The sequence below is a fragment of the Penaeus chinensis genome, chromosome 4 (assembly GCF_019202785.1).
Source record: "Penaeus chinensis breed Huanghai No. 1 chromosome 4, ASM1920278v2, whole genome shotgun sequence".
Taxonomy (NCBI): domain Eukaryota; kingdom Metazoa; phylum Arthropoda; class Malacostraca; order Decapoda; family Penaeidae; genus Penaeus; species Penaeus chinensis.
In genome coordinates this window covers 5,101,723-5,119,091 of record NC_061822.1, presented here as the reverse complement: position 1 = coordinate 5,119,091, position 17,369 = coordinate 5,101,723, and the positions used below count along the sequence as shown (strand labels likewise).

The following is a 17,369-nucleotide window of genomic DNA, read 5'->3' as shown; positions in this document are numbered from 1 at the left end:
TATCTTTAGAAAGAATATTGATAATACACGATCATACATACACCATAGTCTATATCTATAGTACCATGTATAACATGACTTAGAAAATTATCTCTTATTCACATATTACAAACAACAAGAGTGAAATTATTATTTCAGTTCATCGGAACAAGAAATATCAATCTTCTTTTGTGTAACAAAATATGTTTTATCAACACTTGTCTTTTTCTCCCCCCCATTTTTTTTTTTTTTTGGTTTTATATTTTATGTATTTTTTTTTTTTTTTATGTTACTATCGAAGGCTGTCTTGAAGCATAGCACTAATATCTCTTCCATTCAACCAGCAATTTTTTTTTTTTTTTTAATCCACCATAACACAAGTGCAAATGCTCTGCTTATGGAACTGGAAAAGACAGAACAAAAGGGGTTACAGTGGGTTCTGACAACCTTTGATTAAAGAAAAATCTGCCAAAAATAAATGCATTGATTAGGTTCTTTGATTATGATGCAAGCATTGGCACAGCTGTAATTTGTGGAAAAGCACCCTAGCCTAAAAAAGTGATTTTCAGTGTAATGAATATCCACAGACAAAATTCCTCTAACCATATTCTTATTGCCCAATCATTGGAAATCAACCACTAAAGGTGATAATAAATTTCTTAAAATTTCAATACAGCAGTATATCAGCATACCATATATGTCAAATGTTAAACTTGATAATTAACTCACTGCACCCAGGTGTCAACACAGAGCTGACAATTAAGTATTGGGTCAAAGCCTGGGCATCAGGGTTGTTTGATGCTTTGTGTGGCTTCATTTTCCAAGGTGCACTAAGCTGTGCAGAGAAGTTGTGCACCATGCATCCCCATGCAGAGATACAGCCTTCCAAAACTGGCTGAAAACTCTTATTTCATCAAACTTTTATAATACAGCTTTAAGCAATGAGGATCCATGGCACACAATGACGAAGTCACTGAACTAGCAGTGCGTGATGTCTCAAATGGCGGCTCAAGTATTGTGACTCTGTACTTGGCCAAATCAGTGGTGTAGGTGGCCTGGGTGCATGGGGTTAAGAAAATTTTATTAATATTAATTCTTTTTTTTACTTAAAGGTTATGGGACTATGTTCAGTCCAAGTGTCAAAACTATTTGTCTGTGTTGTGCCAAATGTACATGTTGAGAGAGAGAGAGAGAGAGAGAGAGAGAGAGAGAGAGAGAGAGAGAGAGAGAGAGAGAGAGAGAGAGAGAGAGAGAGAGAGAGAGAGAGAGAGGGAGAGAGAGAGAGAGAGAGAGAAAGAAAGAGAGAGAGAGAGAGAGAGAGAGAGAGAGAGAGAGAGAGAGAGAGAGAGAGAGAGAGAGAGAGAGAGAGAGAGAGAGAGAGAGAGAGAATATGAGAGAGAGACAGAGAGAATATGAGAGAGAGACAGAGAGAGAGAGAGAGAGAGAGAGAGAGAGAGAGAGAGAGAGAGAGAGAGAGAGAGAGAGAGAGAGAGAGAGAGAGAGAGAATATGAGAGAGAGAGAATATGAGAGAGAGAGAATATGAGAGAGAGAGAGAGAGAATATGAGAGAGAGAGAGAGAGAATATGAGAGAGAGAGAGAGAGAGAGAGAGAATATGAGAGAATATGAGAGAGAGAGAGAGAATATGAGAGAGAAAGAGAGAGAATATGAGAGAGAGAGAGAGAGAGAGAGAGAGAGAGAGAGAGAGAGAGAGAGAGAGAGAGAGAGAGAGAGAGAGAGAGAGAGAGAGAGATAGAGAGAGAGAGAACATGAGACAGAGAGAGAGAGAGAATATGAGACAGAGAGAGAGAGAATATGAGAGAGAGAGAGAGAGAGAGAATATGAGAGAGAGAGAGAGAGAGAATATGAGAGAGAGAGAGAGAGAGAGAGAGAGAGAGAGAGAGAGAGAGAGAGAGAGAGAGAGAGAGAGAATATGAGACAGAGACAGAGAGAGAGAGAGAGACATAAAATATAAGAGAGAGAGAGAGAGAGAGAGAGAATATAAGAGAGAGAGAGAGAGAGAGAGAGAGAGAAAGAGAGAGAGAATATAAGAGAGAGAGAGAGAGAGACAGAGAGAATATGAGAGAGAGAGAGAGAGAGACAGAGAGAATATGAGAGAGAGAGAGACAGAGAGAGAGAGAGAGAGAGAGAGAGAGAGAGAGAGAGAGAGAGAGAGAGAGAGAGAGAGAGAGAGAGAGAGAGAGATAGATAGAGAGAGAGAGAACATGAGACAGAGAGAGAGAGAGAGAGAGAGAGAATATGAGACAGAGAGAGAGAGAGAGAGAGAGAGAATATGAGACAGAGACAGAGAAAATATAAGAGAGAGAGAGAGAGAGAGAGAGAGAGAGAGAGAGAGAGAGAGAGAGAGAGAGAGAGAGAGAGAGAGAGAGAGAGAGAGAGAGAGAGAGAGAGAGAGAGAGAGAGAGAGAGAGAGAGAGAGAGAGAGAGAGAGAGAGAGAGAGAGAGAGAGAGAGAGAGAGAGAGAGAGAGAGAGAGAGAGAGAGAGAGAGAGAGAGAGAGAGAGAGAGAGAGAGAGAGAAGGGGGTTAAGAGGGGGGAGGAAAGAGTAGACAATAAAGATATATAGAGTCTTTCCCTACAACTTCTGGTGGGCACACCCACTACTAACCTGAAAAACAAATCCCAGACCTACATCCTCAATAATTACCCATTTGACATCATCTGTCACAGTCCTGGTCCCACTCTGCACCTGAATCAACCTTTCTAAGGTATATGTAACCTGGCATAAGCTGAACACTTTTTTTATCCACAAATCTTTTCACTCACACAGACCCACATACACTCATGCATGCTTGCACATGCAAATTCACACATACTCTCCCAGACTGTACTAGGATTACTCTTTTATTATATGACCTTTTACATACTGGATTCCTTTTCTTCAAGTATTTGCATCATGATCATGACAAAGGAGTGAAGTTTCACAAAAATGATAATGAAGGTGATGAAAGTCTGAGGAGAAACAAATGTACTCAGATCGATGATGTTCGTGCACGATATACAAGGCCATATATGAAGTTCCTCCTCCTAAGCTTTATACCCTAAGCCTCCAGCAGAAGCTTAGCCAGTACCAACATCAGTAGGGTATGCATGGGCAGTGTCAAGACTGTTTGCAGGAGGTAATGGATTTGACACTAATACATGAGGTAGGTTTACGTCTTCTTCGCTTTGTGTGACCCCCACGTGTTTCTTGAAGATCTGTGCCTGACATTTCTGACTTGCATTCTGCCTGGTTTCTTGATTCTAGTAAATAAAAAGAGGTGCCACTGAAATCAATTTTATCATAGTCTATATTTTCAATTATAAGGTATATGCATTTTTCTTATAAAACTTAAAGGGACCTATTTGGCTATAAACGAGGGAAAATAACAGATCTTGTTTATCAACCTCAATATGCTTTTTGACATACTTTACCCCCCCTCCCCTCCCTAGTAAAGCTAAATTTCTTTAGATCATCTTTACACTACTTTTACATAATGTGGCATAGGACTAGATTCAGTGACAATCAGCAGACCCTACCATTGAGCTGGTGTTCCGTGAAGAGTTCCTCTTCTGACTCGGAGTCATAGTAATTTGACCGGAGGTAAGGAACTATGGTTATGCTGTGACGATCATCATCTCCACCCAGAGACACCTCTTCCTCTGTTCGGGGATGTTTCTTGCAGCACCAACTATTATGCAAAAGAAAGGTTCATTTGAATGATAAGCAAATCAAATAAATAAAGAAAAGATAGAACAACAAATAAAGGAAATGCTTGAAATCTGAAAGCAGTGGTTTCATAAAAGTATTGAATCTACCAAAACTCACTTAAAAAAAGATTGTCTAAAAATGACATTCATACCAAAGAAAGATTTTATGAGACTGAAAAAGGTGAGGTAGGGAGGGAGGGAGGGGGGGAGGGAGGGAGGGAGGGAGGGGGGAGAGGGGGAGAGGGGGAGGGAGGGAGGTGGGAGAGGGGGAGGGAGGGAGGGAGGGAGAAAGGGAGAGAGGGAGGGAGGGAGAAAGGGAGAGAGGGAGGGAGGGAGGGAGGGAGGGAGGGAGAGAGAGAGAGAGAGAGAGAGAGAGAGAAGAGAGAAAGAGAGAAAGAGAGAAAGAGAGAAAGAGAGAAAGAGAAGGAGAGAAGGAGAGAAAAAGAGAAAGAGAAAGAGAAAAGAGAAAAGAGAAAAGAGAAAGAGAGAGAGAAAATCATGTTTGGAAGCTAATTACATGGGTAATCTATTAGTTTAAAGGAGTGTGTGTTGGCGAGAATAGATGCCACCAAAATGATTTACCACTCCTTGACTGGGGTCTCATTTATACCACTATTGAATTAAAGAATACCAAAATCTGACAACAACAGCGATTCTCATTACATTGAGATCATGACAATTATTCTCATACTTACTCATGAGACTTGACCAAATTCAGGGATAGCCGTTCGCTGGGCTCTTTTCTCAGCATTCCTTCTAGCAGTGTCTTGAGAACGGGGTCCAGCTCCTCTGGCATGACTAAAGGCTTCTCGCAAATGTTTTCAAAAAGCCGAAACATATTCTCCCCTTCAAAAGGGTATTTCCCGCTTGTCAGGTTAAACCTGCAAAAGATGTGCAACTAATTAAAGTTTTGTACATGCAATAATGAAAATATTTAAAATGCTGATTATATATTATTTTCTGCCCCCCATAATTTAAGGATAAGTGATTAGATCATAGTACTCCTAAAATACCATATTTGCTGACCTATAAAACACAGCCTTATAATACAAGGAACTTTTTGCAGGATTCCTTTTTGAATGTATCTCACTGTACTTTGGTGGTTCACGCTGCTTAAATAAAGTAAGTGAGAAAGGGGTCCCTTGTTTCAACTAATGTTTGTTTTCTACCTGAAATTCAATGAGTGATGGCCTTAAGGTAGCTTTTTGAAAAGAGAAATAATAGGAAGGGTAGTGAGTTAAATGCATTAAGATGGATGGTAAACCAATCAGCTCAAGGTTTTTTGCCCCTCCCAATCAGTCAGTGGGCACACTGGTCCTCGCTCATTCATCCATTGCTACTAGGCTATTCTCCTGCTCCTGCTCATGCGGATAATACTGTTCTCACATTGTTCCCATGCCTTATTTCTGTTATGGGGTTGAAATGAGACAAAGACATCTACAAAGCAGCAATGATCACCCAAATCCAACCACTGTTTTCCTGTTTTCTTATAACTATCCCGTTCTTTCCTGTGCTTCTGCCTGGATTTCCATTTCTAGTGCTGCTTACTTATATTTTGAATGCCACTCTCTTTCCAAACAAAAATTTAAAAATCAATGCATTCAATAAAAAAATATTGTAGGCTTACATGCATGCAGTTACAAACGATAATGTAGCTTAGATCTATTTGGTCCATACACTCACATGAGCATTCCAATTGCTTTCCATTTTACCACTGAGATATAAAACCTTTTCACATTTCACAGACCTTAGCCCTTTAAGCCTAACCATTACTTTTTATCTTGAATAACTCTTTTGTACGATAACTTCCTTTTACTTGATTACATATTTTTCATCATAACTCACACCACCACCTAACACTGAGGCTTGTACCTGGTCTTCCATCTGTGATACAACTGAAACGATGTGTTAGATGCAGGGTAATTATCCTCTATTTTTTTCTTAAAACAAGTGCCTTTTATAGGATGGCAACTATGGTATATTGAAAAGGAGCATATATAAAAAAGAGTAAGTTCTATAAAACACTAATGGACACTGTAAAGAAGTCTATGATTTACTGATTTCCAAGAGCAAAAAATTAAAGTCAAATCAACCAATGCAGAATGTATTAGTGATGTAAGGAAAATATTATATTATGCTCTGATTCTATTCTATATAAATTTAATGTGAGCAAAGGCAATCAAACAAGGGTCTAATAATTGACTAAGGTATTATATCTTGTGTATAATTTAACTTTTATTTATAAAATTATTCTTGGATATCACACATTTATAGAAAAAATAAGATACCTCCACAAACACATGCATATTTATACTCTCACTCTCACTCACACACAAACAAACTGTAGCAGCCATGACCTACAACTCGGCTCCACATACTTCCCAGGTTGGGTCACAACATCCTTGTCCTCACTCTATCACCAGTAGGCACACAGCTGACACAGCTCCTAACTACTTAACCCAATGCTGACGGGTTAATTAAAAAAAAAAAAAAAAATCTACTCTGGAAATTAATGGCAACGAGCAGACTTTAGGTGCAGAAGTCCGCTACATCAAGCCAAACTTCCCGCTCCAAGCACTCTGGCGCTTCGCCACTGCGTATAGCCATATGCCATAGACCAAGCGGTTTGTTATGATGCCACTAGGTGTGACCCGTCAGTGTGGGGTTAAGCAGTGGGATCAGGAACTGATATTATCAACAATCACTGCTCCAGAGCATCTCAGTTAAGAAGTAGCAACACCAGTACTACCTAGTCCTTTTCCAACAAGGGAGCCTATCCAGCTCCCTCATAAACTCCACTTCACCTATAGCACCAAGCCATACCAGTCATGTAATAGAGACAACATATCTACAGCACTGGTGAACCTGGAAAGAAATGTTTGGCTTATTGCTTGCTTGCTTAGCTCATTCACCAGAGGGCGGACTACCTGTAGAAGCCCCGTCCGCAGCCTGAACAACTCGGCTCCGCATACTTCTTGTAACTCAACGCCGAGACCTGACTGGTTGACACCGGACATCTCGCAGCTCTCTGATTGGATTGCAGGCTCCCATTGTTCTTGGTTTCCTGACTACTTAAACTGTGAGATCCGGAACCGAGATCAGCAACTTGTCAACTCTAGAGCACCCCGGCCAAGTAGCAACAACACAAGGGCAGCCATGCTCTTGGCCGAATGGGAGCCTCTGGCTCTCCTGTAGCTCTCCTCTTCAACTACAGCACCTACCCATAACACTCACACCCACTCCAATAACTCCCCGAAAAGATAAACCATGAGACATGTAGTAGATGCACTTTTATCCACTACAACACACACGTACATACTACTTGTGAAAACACCAAAAGGCATTCAGCACATACACCTCACTTGCTGTGGTAAGAGGATAAATTTGAAAGGATGGAAAACAACATTAATGGTACATTTTGGATATGTCAACTCAAAGTAATAATGTGTGTGTGTGCGTGTGTGTGCGCGTGCATGTGCGTGTGCAAGCGCGTGCATGTGTATGTTAAATTTGATTTTATTCAATCTAAATTAAGTAAATCTTTTTTTTTACTTGTTGGAAAATCATTTGAACAAGTTTTGGTAAAAGAAAGAGTGAAAAAGAAAGAAAGAAAGAAAAAAAAAAGTTACTAAGTGCTGGGAAAGGATAAACATGTCAGTTACAATTTTTTTTTTTTTTGGTTTGATGTTGTTTCTTATTTTAGTGTTATATCTTTTACCACACCATGGAAATTAGGAAAAAATTATATTTATGAAGGGACTATACTGTATCCTAGGCATATACGAACACTGAATATTAGAATCCCTTTCCTGTTAATATCCGACAATAAAGATATACCTTGCTTAACTTAGGTTTTTTTTTTTACCATAACTAAACTAAATCTGCATGATAAAATGAATGACAAAAATGCTTTTGAAAATTCAATAAGCAACCAGCTGAACTGAAAATTAATTTTATTCTAAGTTCTCTTTACCACTGAGATAAGATGCACTGCACATTTATTCATACTTTGGTAAACAACTTGATTTTATTATCTTAAACCAATGGATCTGGGTTCACATACTGTCCACTAGAGTATTTTGTTATTTTTGTTGCATACAGATGGGTCCACAAGTGCTCAGTCACCAAGGAGTCAATCAGTAGGTCTTAGTGACTGTGCCTGATTTGCTCACTCCCTGACTTTGTGGATTTTTTTTCTAATGATATCAATATCATACTGTTATTGTGGAGCCATCTCTGTGTAAACACAATCAATAAACTAAATTTATAGTGGACCTGGTATGTAATATCCTGTCATCTGAATCCATTAGGTTAACTTCAAAATATTAAAGATATTGATGAATTTTAACTCTTCAAGTTCTGTTCACATGACTGAGGTAACATATAATGTGCATGCTTTACTGTTCACCATTAATCACCATCAAAAAGTGACATGCCTTTTTTCCCACAACTTTTTTTATTACGAAAGAAACATTTTACAACTGGTACTGTCTGGCAAGCATCTTCCAGCCACACCCACGATGACTTCCCCCCATCCCCCCATCCCCCTCCTCTCATGTTCTCCCACTTCCTTTCTACTGTGAACAGAATGTAGTGATTTTGATACTTATTGGCATATTTCATCCAGTCTCATCTAGCCAAACCTTCAATCTTTTCTTTTACCACATTATCTCTTGGCATATTGTTACCCTTTTACTATTCATACATTTAAATATACACCTTGTTGTTTCATATAAAAAATGTATATATTTTATTTTGTATGTGTTTTTTACATATCTATGGTAATCTATCCCACTTTCATTCATACAAAATGGTAACTATTTCAACTTTGTGCTCTCCTGATACCCTATTAATTTTGACATGTGACCATAAACCACTTTATCTGGTGCATAAAAGTAAGCTCTTGAAATGCCTTCAACCAAACTTTGTCTATTTTGTAGCAGGGGGGGAGGGCAATCTGGAGGGCTTGCAGTCCTTAGTGGTTAGGCAAAGGACACCTGTACTAACAGACTACACAGGGTTATGTCTTCTCTTTTTCTTTAACTGAAGGAAGGTATGTGTTTTTCAAGCCAGCAAAATATGGTAATATGTCCTTACTCAATGATCTCTAGGACTGCTGGCTGTGAGGATACAATGGGTTGGTGTCTTCGGGTGTATGTTGCTACACGTTGATAGAGGTGTTCAGTTTTCACACTCTAAGTCACCAACTAGGAGAGATGATTAGAGAGCCAACAACAGGCAGCGCTGTCCACGCTTAATAAAGTTAAATGAAACATGTAACAAAAATAAAGGATTCCAAGCCCCTGATGTATAAAGGTAAAGATTTCTTTTTCTTTTATCAAAGCACAAAGCAAACTACACATGCAGAAAAACAAACCCCAAAGAATATGAAGTCTAAAGATGCGGCCAGATAAAGATCTTACTTTCTTAACAGAATCCTTTTTTTCTTGGAATCATATTTATATACAAGGAGTCTCTTATATAAAAACAAGCTAGAAAAAAAAAAAGGTCTTCAAAAATTCAATCTTGTAAGACAACCATAGACTTACAGAGTACAACCAGCACTCCAAACATCCACTTTAAAGCCAGAGAACACTCGAGCTCCACCTGCAACCTCGGGTGGCTGGAACAGTGGAGACCCTTGACTGGTTGTGATCTCATCTCTGCCTGCTAACGCATCCAGTTGCTGTGGGGAAGAGGGCACATGTAAATAAGTATATTTATATAAACACACCTAATGTGAAGTACACAAGCAACATTACACACACACACACACACACACACACACACACACACACACACACAATATATATATATATATATATATATATATAAATATATATATATATCTGTTTTCACTACACCTCTTTCATTATAAATTTTATAATCATTTACCTACCATAAATGTACAGATGTGTTATATAACATTACTATTAATAAATAAATGTTTGAAACTGCCTTTCATTTTCTCTGTTTTCCACTTTAACAAATTGGCTGCTTTCCATTCACACTTCTGCTTGATCTTGTACTTTCTTATCCCATTCATACTCATATGTTGCATATCATGAAATTCATTTTCAGAAAGAAAAGAAACTATTCCAAGGAGAATAGGGAGGACAAGACAAAACAAGACAAGACAAGACACGGAGGAAAGAAGAGAGAGAAACAAAGATATATATATATATATATAGAGAGAGAGAGAGAGAGAGAGAGAGAGAGAGAGAGAGAGAGAGAGAGAGAGAGAGAGAGAGAGAGAGAGAGAGAGAGAGAGAGAGAGAGAGATAGAGATAGAGATAGAGATATAGAGATATAGAGATATAAAGAGAGAGAGAGAGAGATATAAAGAGAGAGAGAGAGAGATATAAAGAGAGAGAGAGAGAGAGAGAGAGAGAGAGAGAGAGAGAGAGAGAGAGAGAGAGAGAGAGAGAGAGAGAGAGAGAGAGAGAGAGAGAGATAAAGAGAGACAGAGAGAGCTAGACATAGACAGAGAGAGAGAGAGACATAGACAGAGAGAGAGAGAGACATAGACAGAGAGAGAGACATAGACAGAGAGAGAGACATAGACACAGAGAGAGAGACATAGATACAGAGAGAGAGACATAGACACAGAGAGAGAGATATAGACAGAGAGAGAGACATAGACAGAGAGAGAGACATAGAAAGAGAGAGAGACATAGACAGAGAGAAGAAATTTTCCTCTATAACAATGAATGCCATCCTCATTCCAAAAAATAAATTTAATACTTAGTGCTGGATGACTTGATAGGACATTATCCCAAATTTCAAACATGACCTGGGTGATGTGACTAGAACTCACGTACAAGGCACGTGTTCTTTGCCTGGTTGCCTTATTTAGACTACCCCATTCCAACCTTTGTAAAACATGGCCTGCAGATATTATGACTATAGAGATTTGTTCAAATTTTCTAACACCTTTACACCAACATTGTTTTTTTCTCATTCTTACCCAAAAAAAAAGAGGAAGAGAAAAAGGAGAAAGAGGAGCAGAAGAAGGAAAATATGAATAAAATAGAATAATGGAAAATTATACTCAAAAACTCTTGACTTGCCTCAGCAACACCAAAATCTGAAATCTTGAGCATATTATCAGAGGTAAGAAGGAGGTTGCCAGGTTTAATGTCTTTGTGCACTACACCTCGGCTGTGCAAGTATTCTAGTCCCTCTACCAGCTGTACAAAATATCTGTAGGGGGGAAAAAGGCAATAAGCAAATTATGGAAATTATAATAGCCTTTGAGATTTTCTTTTGACTGGCGATCTCAAACAAGAGAGGGAGTAAATTGATGTTTATTATAATAGGTGCCTCATTTCTGTGTCTCAGTCTCTAGCAATCTATACTTATAAAATCTCTTTGTCTTATTGGGAGTATACTTTACTGCCAATCTGTTTGACTGACATGTTCATGCTTTTCTTAATAGGATAAATTTTATTATACTGACTTCATTGTGTATAACTTCAATAATTTCAATTTCAAAACAATAATCCTTTTAGTGATGCCTCTAGTCTGTGTCCAGCAGGTTAATGATTAATAATACTTAAAAAAAGTTTAATGTTTTCACCATGACTGGAAGGACTTACATCTCAAAATGTTTACACATTAGTATCTAGGGTAAAAATTGGTCACAAAGTAAATTTCTGGCACCAACAGCAAACAGATTATTAAGGGTTACCATTTGTAAACGTAAAGTACCTTATTCAAGTATACTGAAAAGTATTCAAGAAAATAGAAAGAAAGTTATATCCTACTTTTACAATCCATGATAAACTATGGAAAAGGACTTACTTGTTTGCTTGCCAGATGGGAAGTTTTTTGTCTTTTGATCTGTCAAGCATTTCTTGTAACCCCGTAACACAAAACTCCATGACCATGTATATCTGAAAAAATGTAGATATACAGGTTTTTAGAAGCCCCAGTTTATCTGTGCCTACAAGCAGACTACTTGTGCAATTGGAAAATTCAACAAAAATAACAGAAAGGAATTGCAAATCTAAAGTTCAAAATAAAATGACACATTTTCCCTTTGCTTACCTTGCCTTTTGCCTCGTTGTGATAAACATCATATAAACTAATAACATTGTGATGTCTTAGCCTACGCAGAAGCCTGATTTCCCGCTGGACGTTTTGGTCACCGTTCGGAATCCTTCTGAGGGTCTTCCTTTTCATGATCTTAATTGCCCTGCGTTGTAGCGTGCTTGAGTCCAGGCATTCTTTGACTTTGCCATAACTTCCCTCGCCCAGCTTGTCTCCCATAACATATTTCCCAACCAGCTGTAAGACAAAGGTGAAAATGTCAGTATACTTTAGGAAAACATAAAGAATAAAACTTCACTATCTGTTGTTAACCACAGCTTGAAAATTAAGATCAAACTTCATACTTTTTCAGGGATCATATAAGGGTTGTCCGTTCACTTATTTTCATCTAAATGTTGCTGTTTTGCCTCTGACAGAAGATTGAATAAATGTAATGTATATTCTGTGTTTTCGGGAACTATGACTTAGTGCAGTCTACCACTCTATACATCCAGTACATTCCTTACTACTGCTACATAATAAAATTGATTAACATCTCATAGCTATTTTTTTGTGTCATATAACATCATATAATACATTTTACCAGAACTTGCACAAGTTCAACCAAAGAAATATACGATAAATATTTAAAAGATACTTCTCCACCTGTCACTGGCCTTGCGCTACTTGGCTAGGTCTCCTCCCTTGCAGGTGCTCTAGCAAAGGCCATTAAATCTTTACATTATTTATTCTAGCAAGACAGAGTTTACATACAACTTCTCTAACAATTTTCTGTCAAATAAGGAACTAGGCCATGTTATATCTTACTAATGGAGATCTGCTGGCTTTTCCTGGAGTATGAATTGTGGAGAACACAGAATTTAACTAGCACTGCTCCTCAATTATATTGAACTATAGGTCTGGCACCACATACCACAACAAGACTCACATGGAGACATTTAATAAAAATAAGAGAAAAATTGACAAACTTTGTTTTAAAAGCCATTGCAGGGTCTTATAAACACTTAATAAAGATGTATAGGTAATAAATAATAGCATCATAGTACTAGCATATATTTTATTGTTTAATATTAACCATCATATAGACATATTGACTTTCTGGACTGAAATCATAATTAGCATCATGTATGGGAGCAGCAAAGTACAGGCCTACGTAAAAGAGACTGCCATGATGTCTAATGCGGTTCTTGGGCAAAATATCAACTAGCACTCACTTCCTTGTCAACAGTACATCAATATTTAAGTTTTAAATTTTTTGTTATGTTCACAACAGCTTTCATGGTATTTCACAGTTTTTTATCTTTTTCCATCAGCTTTATGCCACAGCAGCATCTAGACAGTTATTTTTTATAATAAGAATACTGTTTCAAATGTTAATCTCAGACCTTTGTACAAAATTTTTATTAACTCTGCAAAGGGAAAATTATGACAAACACACAATTTTTCTAGTCTTATTTATAACGACGACAAAAATAACATAACAAATAAGACGCAAACGACAGGCAGGAAACAACATCAACAATAACCAACCGACTGAACAAAACCATGAAATATAACCAAAGATAACCACTTAAGACAAACAAGAACAACGCCGAACGTATCACTCACGCAGTCCTTCCCTCCACACCGCCAACTCCAAGCCAAACAGACCTTAAAAACCGGCCTAAACGTAAGGGGTTAGGCCTACAATTCACCTTGTATTTCCTCTTGGGTGGACAATAGATGATCTCATTGGAGTCAATTCTCTGGATGAGCAAAGCGTCATCATCGCCAGCGTCGAGTTCCATGAACCTGTCGCTCGGCAAGTCCCTCTCCATCGCGTCCCTTACAGGTCGAGCATCACCTTTTCATTGAGTAAATTAGAGAAGTAATAGGAGGAAATGGATGTCAACTCCTCGCTCGCCTTCTTCTCATCCTCCAAATGTAAACAACTATATCAGGGTCTATAGTGATTGCATTTGTAGTGCGTGTTAAAAACAAAGCATTGATTTTATTAATAATTTATATTATTTGAAATATATAATTTGAATTATTTATTAATAGTTTTTGGTGTACATATTTTACTCTATGCATTTTCTTATTTATTAGGTATATATTTGACATTTCAATGGCCGCCATAGAAAACGTAAGAATATGGCCATATTTTAAGGGGTAAATCAAATATAATATTATCTGCATCCAACGGGTAGATTACTAACATAGGTTTTCATTTTGTTTTGAACTGTTTTTGAACTTCATAACTGTTCACGTGATCATCTCCATGTTCTTAGGATTCTTTAGTAATGATATATGGTGAAGCATAAGACAAAAATTTCGTAGTAAGGAATGTCTATAGTTCTACCTTTGCAAGTTGTATTGATTATATATATATAACTTATATCTTAGTTTTGACAGTATATCTTTATAATTCATAATAATAGAGAGGAAAGAGAATGCAACTAAATATGGTAATGATCAATAATAACAAAACAAATCACAAGCACGCAACCATCCAGTCACACCCTTTAGATTACTGCAATACCTTTAGCTTTTTACAGCATATATTTGCTAAATTGCGTCATTCTTATCGCGAAAGCCTGACGTTTAGCTTATGGATGATTAAATATTATATATTTTAATTGCGGGTAATTGAGAAGATGTAAGATAATATACATGCCAAGCCATCAACTGGAAATATGATAAAGAGCTGTCTGTTAAAAATACTGGAGTTTATAATAAGCATATCCGTGAAGTGAAGCATTGCCATTTTTTTTTTTTTTTTTTTTTTTTTTTTTTTGCCAAATACAGAAAGTAAACCTTACCAACCATTTTTTTTTCTTCACTTTTTATCAAATTTACTCACACCTGTTTTCATCCAACATACAGAGATAAGGCACATTCGCAAGGGATAAACGGCACAGGTGTTTTCCTATTTCCAGTGTCTTGCACATGTGAGTGAACGAAGATACTGAGTTGAAATCACCCCGCTGTAGGTATTTTCCCGAAGGTGCTTTAGAAGCCAAGACCATGGTCACAAAGTGATGTCATTCGCACATCCAGAACCGCACACGTGTCTACAGAATTCTACAATGTCCGAAGAAATGAATTACAGTGACCTTCCTAGTCGGTCGAATGACACGATATGATTCATTAACTTTGGCTTAACTCACTTTCATCTTCCATTATCACTGGAATGATTAGAACGATATAGTTCTGTAACCAAATCATACTGTTCAGCCAAATACACCTTACACAGATCTTACCGACGTAAAGTTATAAATCCTTGTACAGTTAACTTTCAGACCGATCCAGGGAGAGAGTCGCGAGTCAAGTAATTATCCCAGGTATGAGTGAATGTATGAATAAACGAGTCGGGACGTGAGGTTGTGAGGAGAGTGAGATGAACGTGAGTGAGTGAGGGCCGGTTTAATCTGGTTAGCTCAGCAAAGTCAGCATTTTACGGATGCGCCTCAGAGTCGGGAGACGCAGTAGAGTGTATCAGCGACGGTGTCCAGAAATATCGTTACATACCTGTAGGTTAAGATAATAGTCTTACTAAATATAATTACATCAAACAGGGAGCTTTACAAAACAGCCCTTCACTGAAATTTAACAAAAAAGTAAACAGGATTCATTCCCTATGAGCGAACTTTTAAGGTTGTGTATACGGGTGAAGAAACAGAGGTAAAGGGTAATATATTCATCATAAAACCAATCATCATACACATCGGCATGAAATAGTGTGTAGACACGCATAGTATACCACAACTACGGACTCGATAATTATCAGATTGACCAACCAGAGAGAATTTATTATCACTGTCACGGAAGGTGGCGACAAAACACGAAACCCATAATGCTTGGGAATTAAGCAAGGCCATCAACGTAAACTATCGACCATTCACTAATATGACGGGAGCGTGAGGTTATGTATACTCTTCTTTGACTTTGCTTTTATGATAAAGCATATATAATGGCACAAAGGTTATATACGGAACCTGCGCGTTGTTGTTACGGCAGAGGTTGTTATAGACTCACTGTCGTGTACCTTTAGCTGACTTTATAGTGAGAGTGATTACCCTTCAGACAGGTACAGTTACGAACAGAAGTGTGCCATGAATGAGACGTGGAAACCTCCTACAGTAACTTGCTTTATAATAGATCATTGTTTGTGCATTTAAGGTGGAGTTCGAAGCATTCTTGACGAGAGTTAAGATCGTGGATGTACGTGCTCACAAAAGCGAGATTCTCACTAATACAGAGTCCCAAAAAGGTAGATTTGAGCGAACTTTTAAGGTTGTGTATACGTGTACACAATCGCACACACATATAAACATTTAAACATATATACCGTGCATTTACACCCATCCTGCAAACGCAAATACCTGTTATAAAAATCCTAAGCATTGGGACGAAAACTTAAAACAAAATATGTAAGGTCATTCCCATGAAGCTGTAATCTCCATGCTTCAACGGATTATTTTCAAAAGTCATTAAATAGCCCAATCCTTCGGCAGCTCCTCAACGAGGCTCCTGCTGATTCCCTGGAGCTGGCGCGAAGAATCCTAAAAAAGAGAGGTTGTTGGGAAAGCTGCTGGTCTTGGATGTTAATTATATGGCGGGGTGATGGGCATAAGAGTGTCAACATACGTCTCTGCTTACAATTCTTCACCACATATAAACACTCACGTATAAGTATGAACATGAACACACACTTCCACACACACACACACACACACACACACACACACACACACACATACACACACACACACACACACACACACACATGTGCGTGTGCGTACACATTCTGAGAGACGACAATGTGACAAATGTCACATATATCATTTTGATATACTGAACACACACACACACATATGTGTGTGTGTGTACGCCTACACATTTTGGCAGACGGCAATGTGACAAGTGTCACATAACTTTGATGTACTGAATACAAAAAACACACAAATATATACATAAATAAATATTTCATTTTGATATACTGAATACACACACACACACACACACACATACTCACACACACACACACACACACACACACACACACTCACACACACACACACACACCCCTCACACACACGCACACACACATACACACACACACACACACACACACACACATATATATATATATATATATATATATATATATATATATATATACACACATATCACATTTATGGACGCATTTCAAAATAACTCATCGCATTTATCTGACAACCGTTACTTTCCATTGGACGAAATACGCCTCAAAGCCCCCTCGCCTTTCTGACCGTGAATAACCCCTCGGGGAAAAAAAATCTGACGGACGATGCCAGAGAATTTCGAAGAAGACATTGAAGTTTTGATATTATAATCCCACGCAAATGTATCCACAGCATTAACAGAATCAATCTCACAATACTAATATGCAATGCACATTTGGTATACATAAACATTCAGGTTTTGGACTACATCTGCCGAGCTTAGTTTATTCTTGTTTTATAAAAGAAAACTTCATTGATTTCTCAGATCTATTGTTTTATGATAAAAACTTAGGGAAGGAAAAGGAAAAATCTCTCACCTATCAATGGTATAATTACAGTAATGATAATGACAACAACAACAATCATACCAATGATGATAACAA

General features: G+C 37.9%; 1 protein-coding gene across 2 annotated transcripts; it reads right to left on the bottom strand.

Annotated features, from left to right (window-relative positions):
• Positions 1–2,465: 2,465 nt before the first annotated feature.
• Positions 2,466–15,180, bottom strand: LOC125025151 (serine/threonine-protein kinase stk11-like). 2 transcript variants are annotated; one of them, XM_047613120.1, is made up of 9 exons: positions 14,983–15,180; positions 13,435–13,583; positions 11,738–11,977; positions 11,492–11,583; positions 10,759–10,891; positions 9,238–9,374; positions 4,384–4,569; positions 3,518–3,669; positions 2,466–3,241 (listed from the first exon to the last, which is right to left on the bottom strand). In XM_047613120.1, the coding sequence occupies exons 2-9, from the start codon at positions 13,555–13,557 to the stop codon at positions 3,099–3,101; spliced, it is 1,206 nt and encodes a 401-aa protein (XP_047469076.1). In that variant the 5' UTR covers positions 13,558–13,583; positions 14,983–15,180; the 3' UTR covers positions 2,466–3,098. The 2 variants fall into 2 exon arrangements, with proteins under 2 accessions (XP_047469076.1, XP_047469075.1); XM_047613119.1 differs by lacking the exon at positions 14,983–15,180 and having other exon boundaries at positions 13,435–13,679.
• Positions 15,181–17,369: the final 2,189 nt, after the last annotated feature.

Bases quoted from the DNA above. Each gene is read 5' to 3' on its own strand.
- LOC125025151 (XM_047613120.1), bottom strand. From the start codon at position 13,557: ATGGAGAGGGACTTGCCGAGCGACAGGTTCATGGAACTCGACGCTGGC. The intron at 9,375-10,758 runs GCAAGTCAAGAG...TCTTCCCCACAG, and splicing joins CAGATTTTGGTGTTGCTGAG to CAACTGGATGCGTTAGCAGG. The intron at 4,570-9,237 runs GTAAGTCTATGG...CATCTTTTGCAG, and splicing joins TGGAGTGCTGGTTGTACTCT to GTTTAACCTGACAAGCGGGA.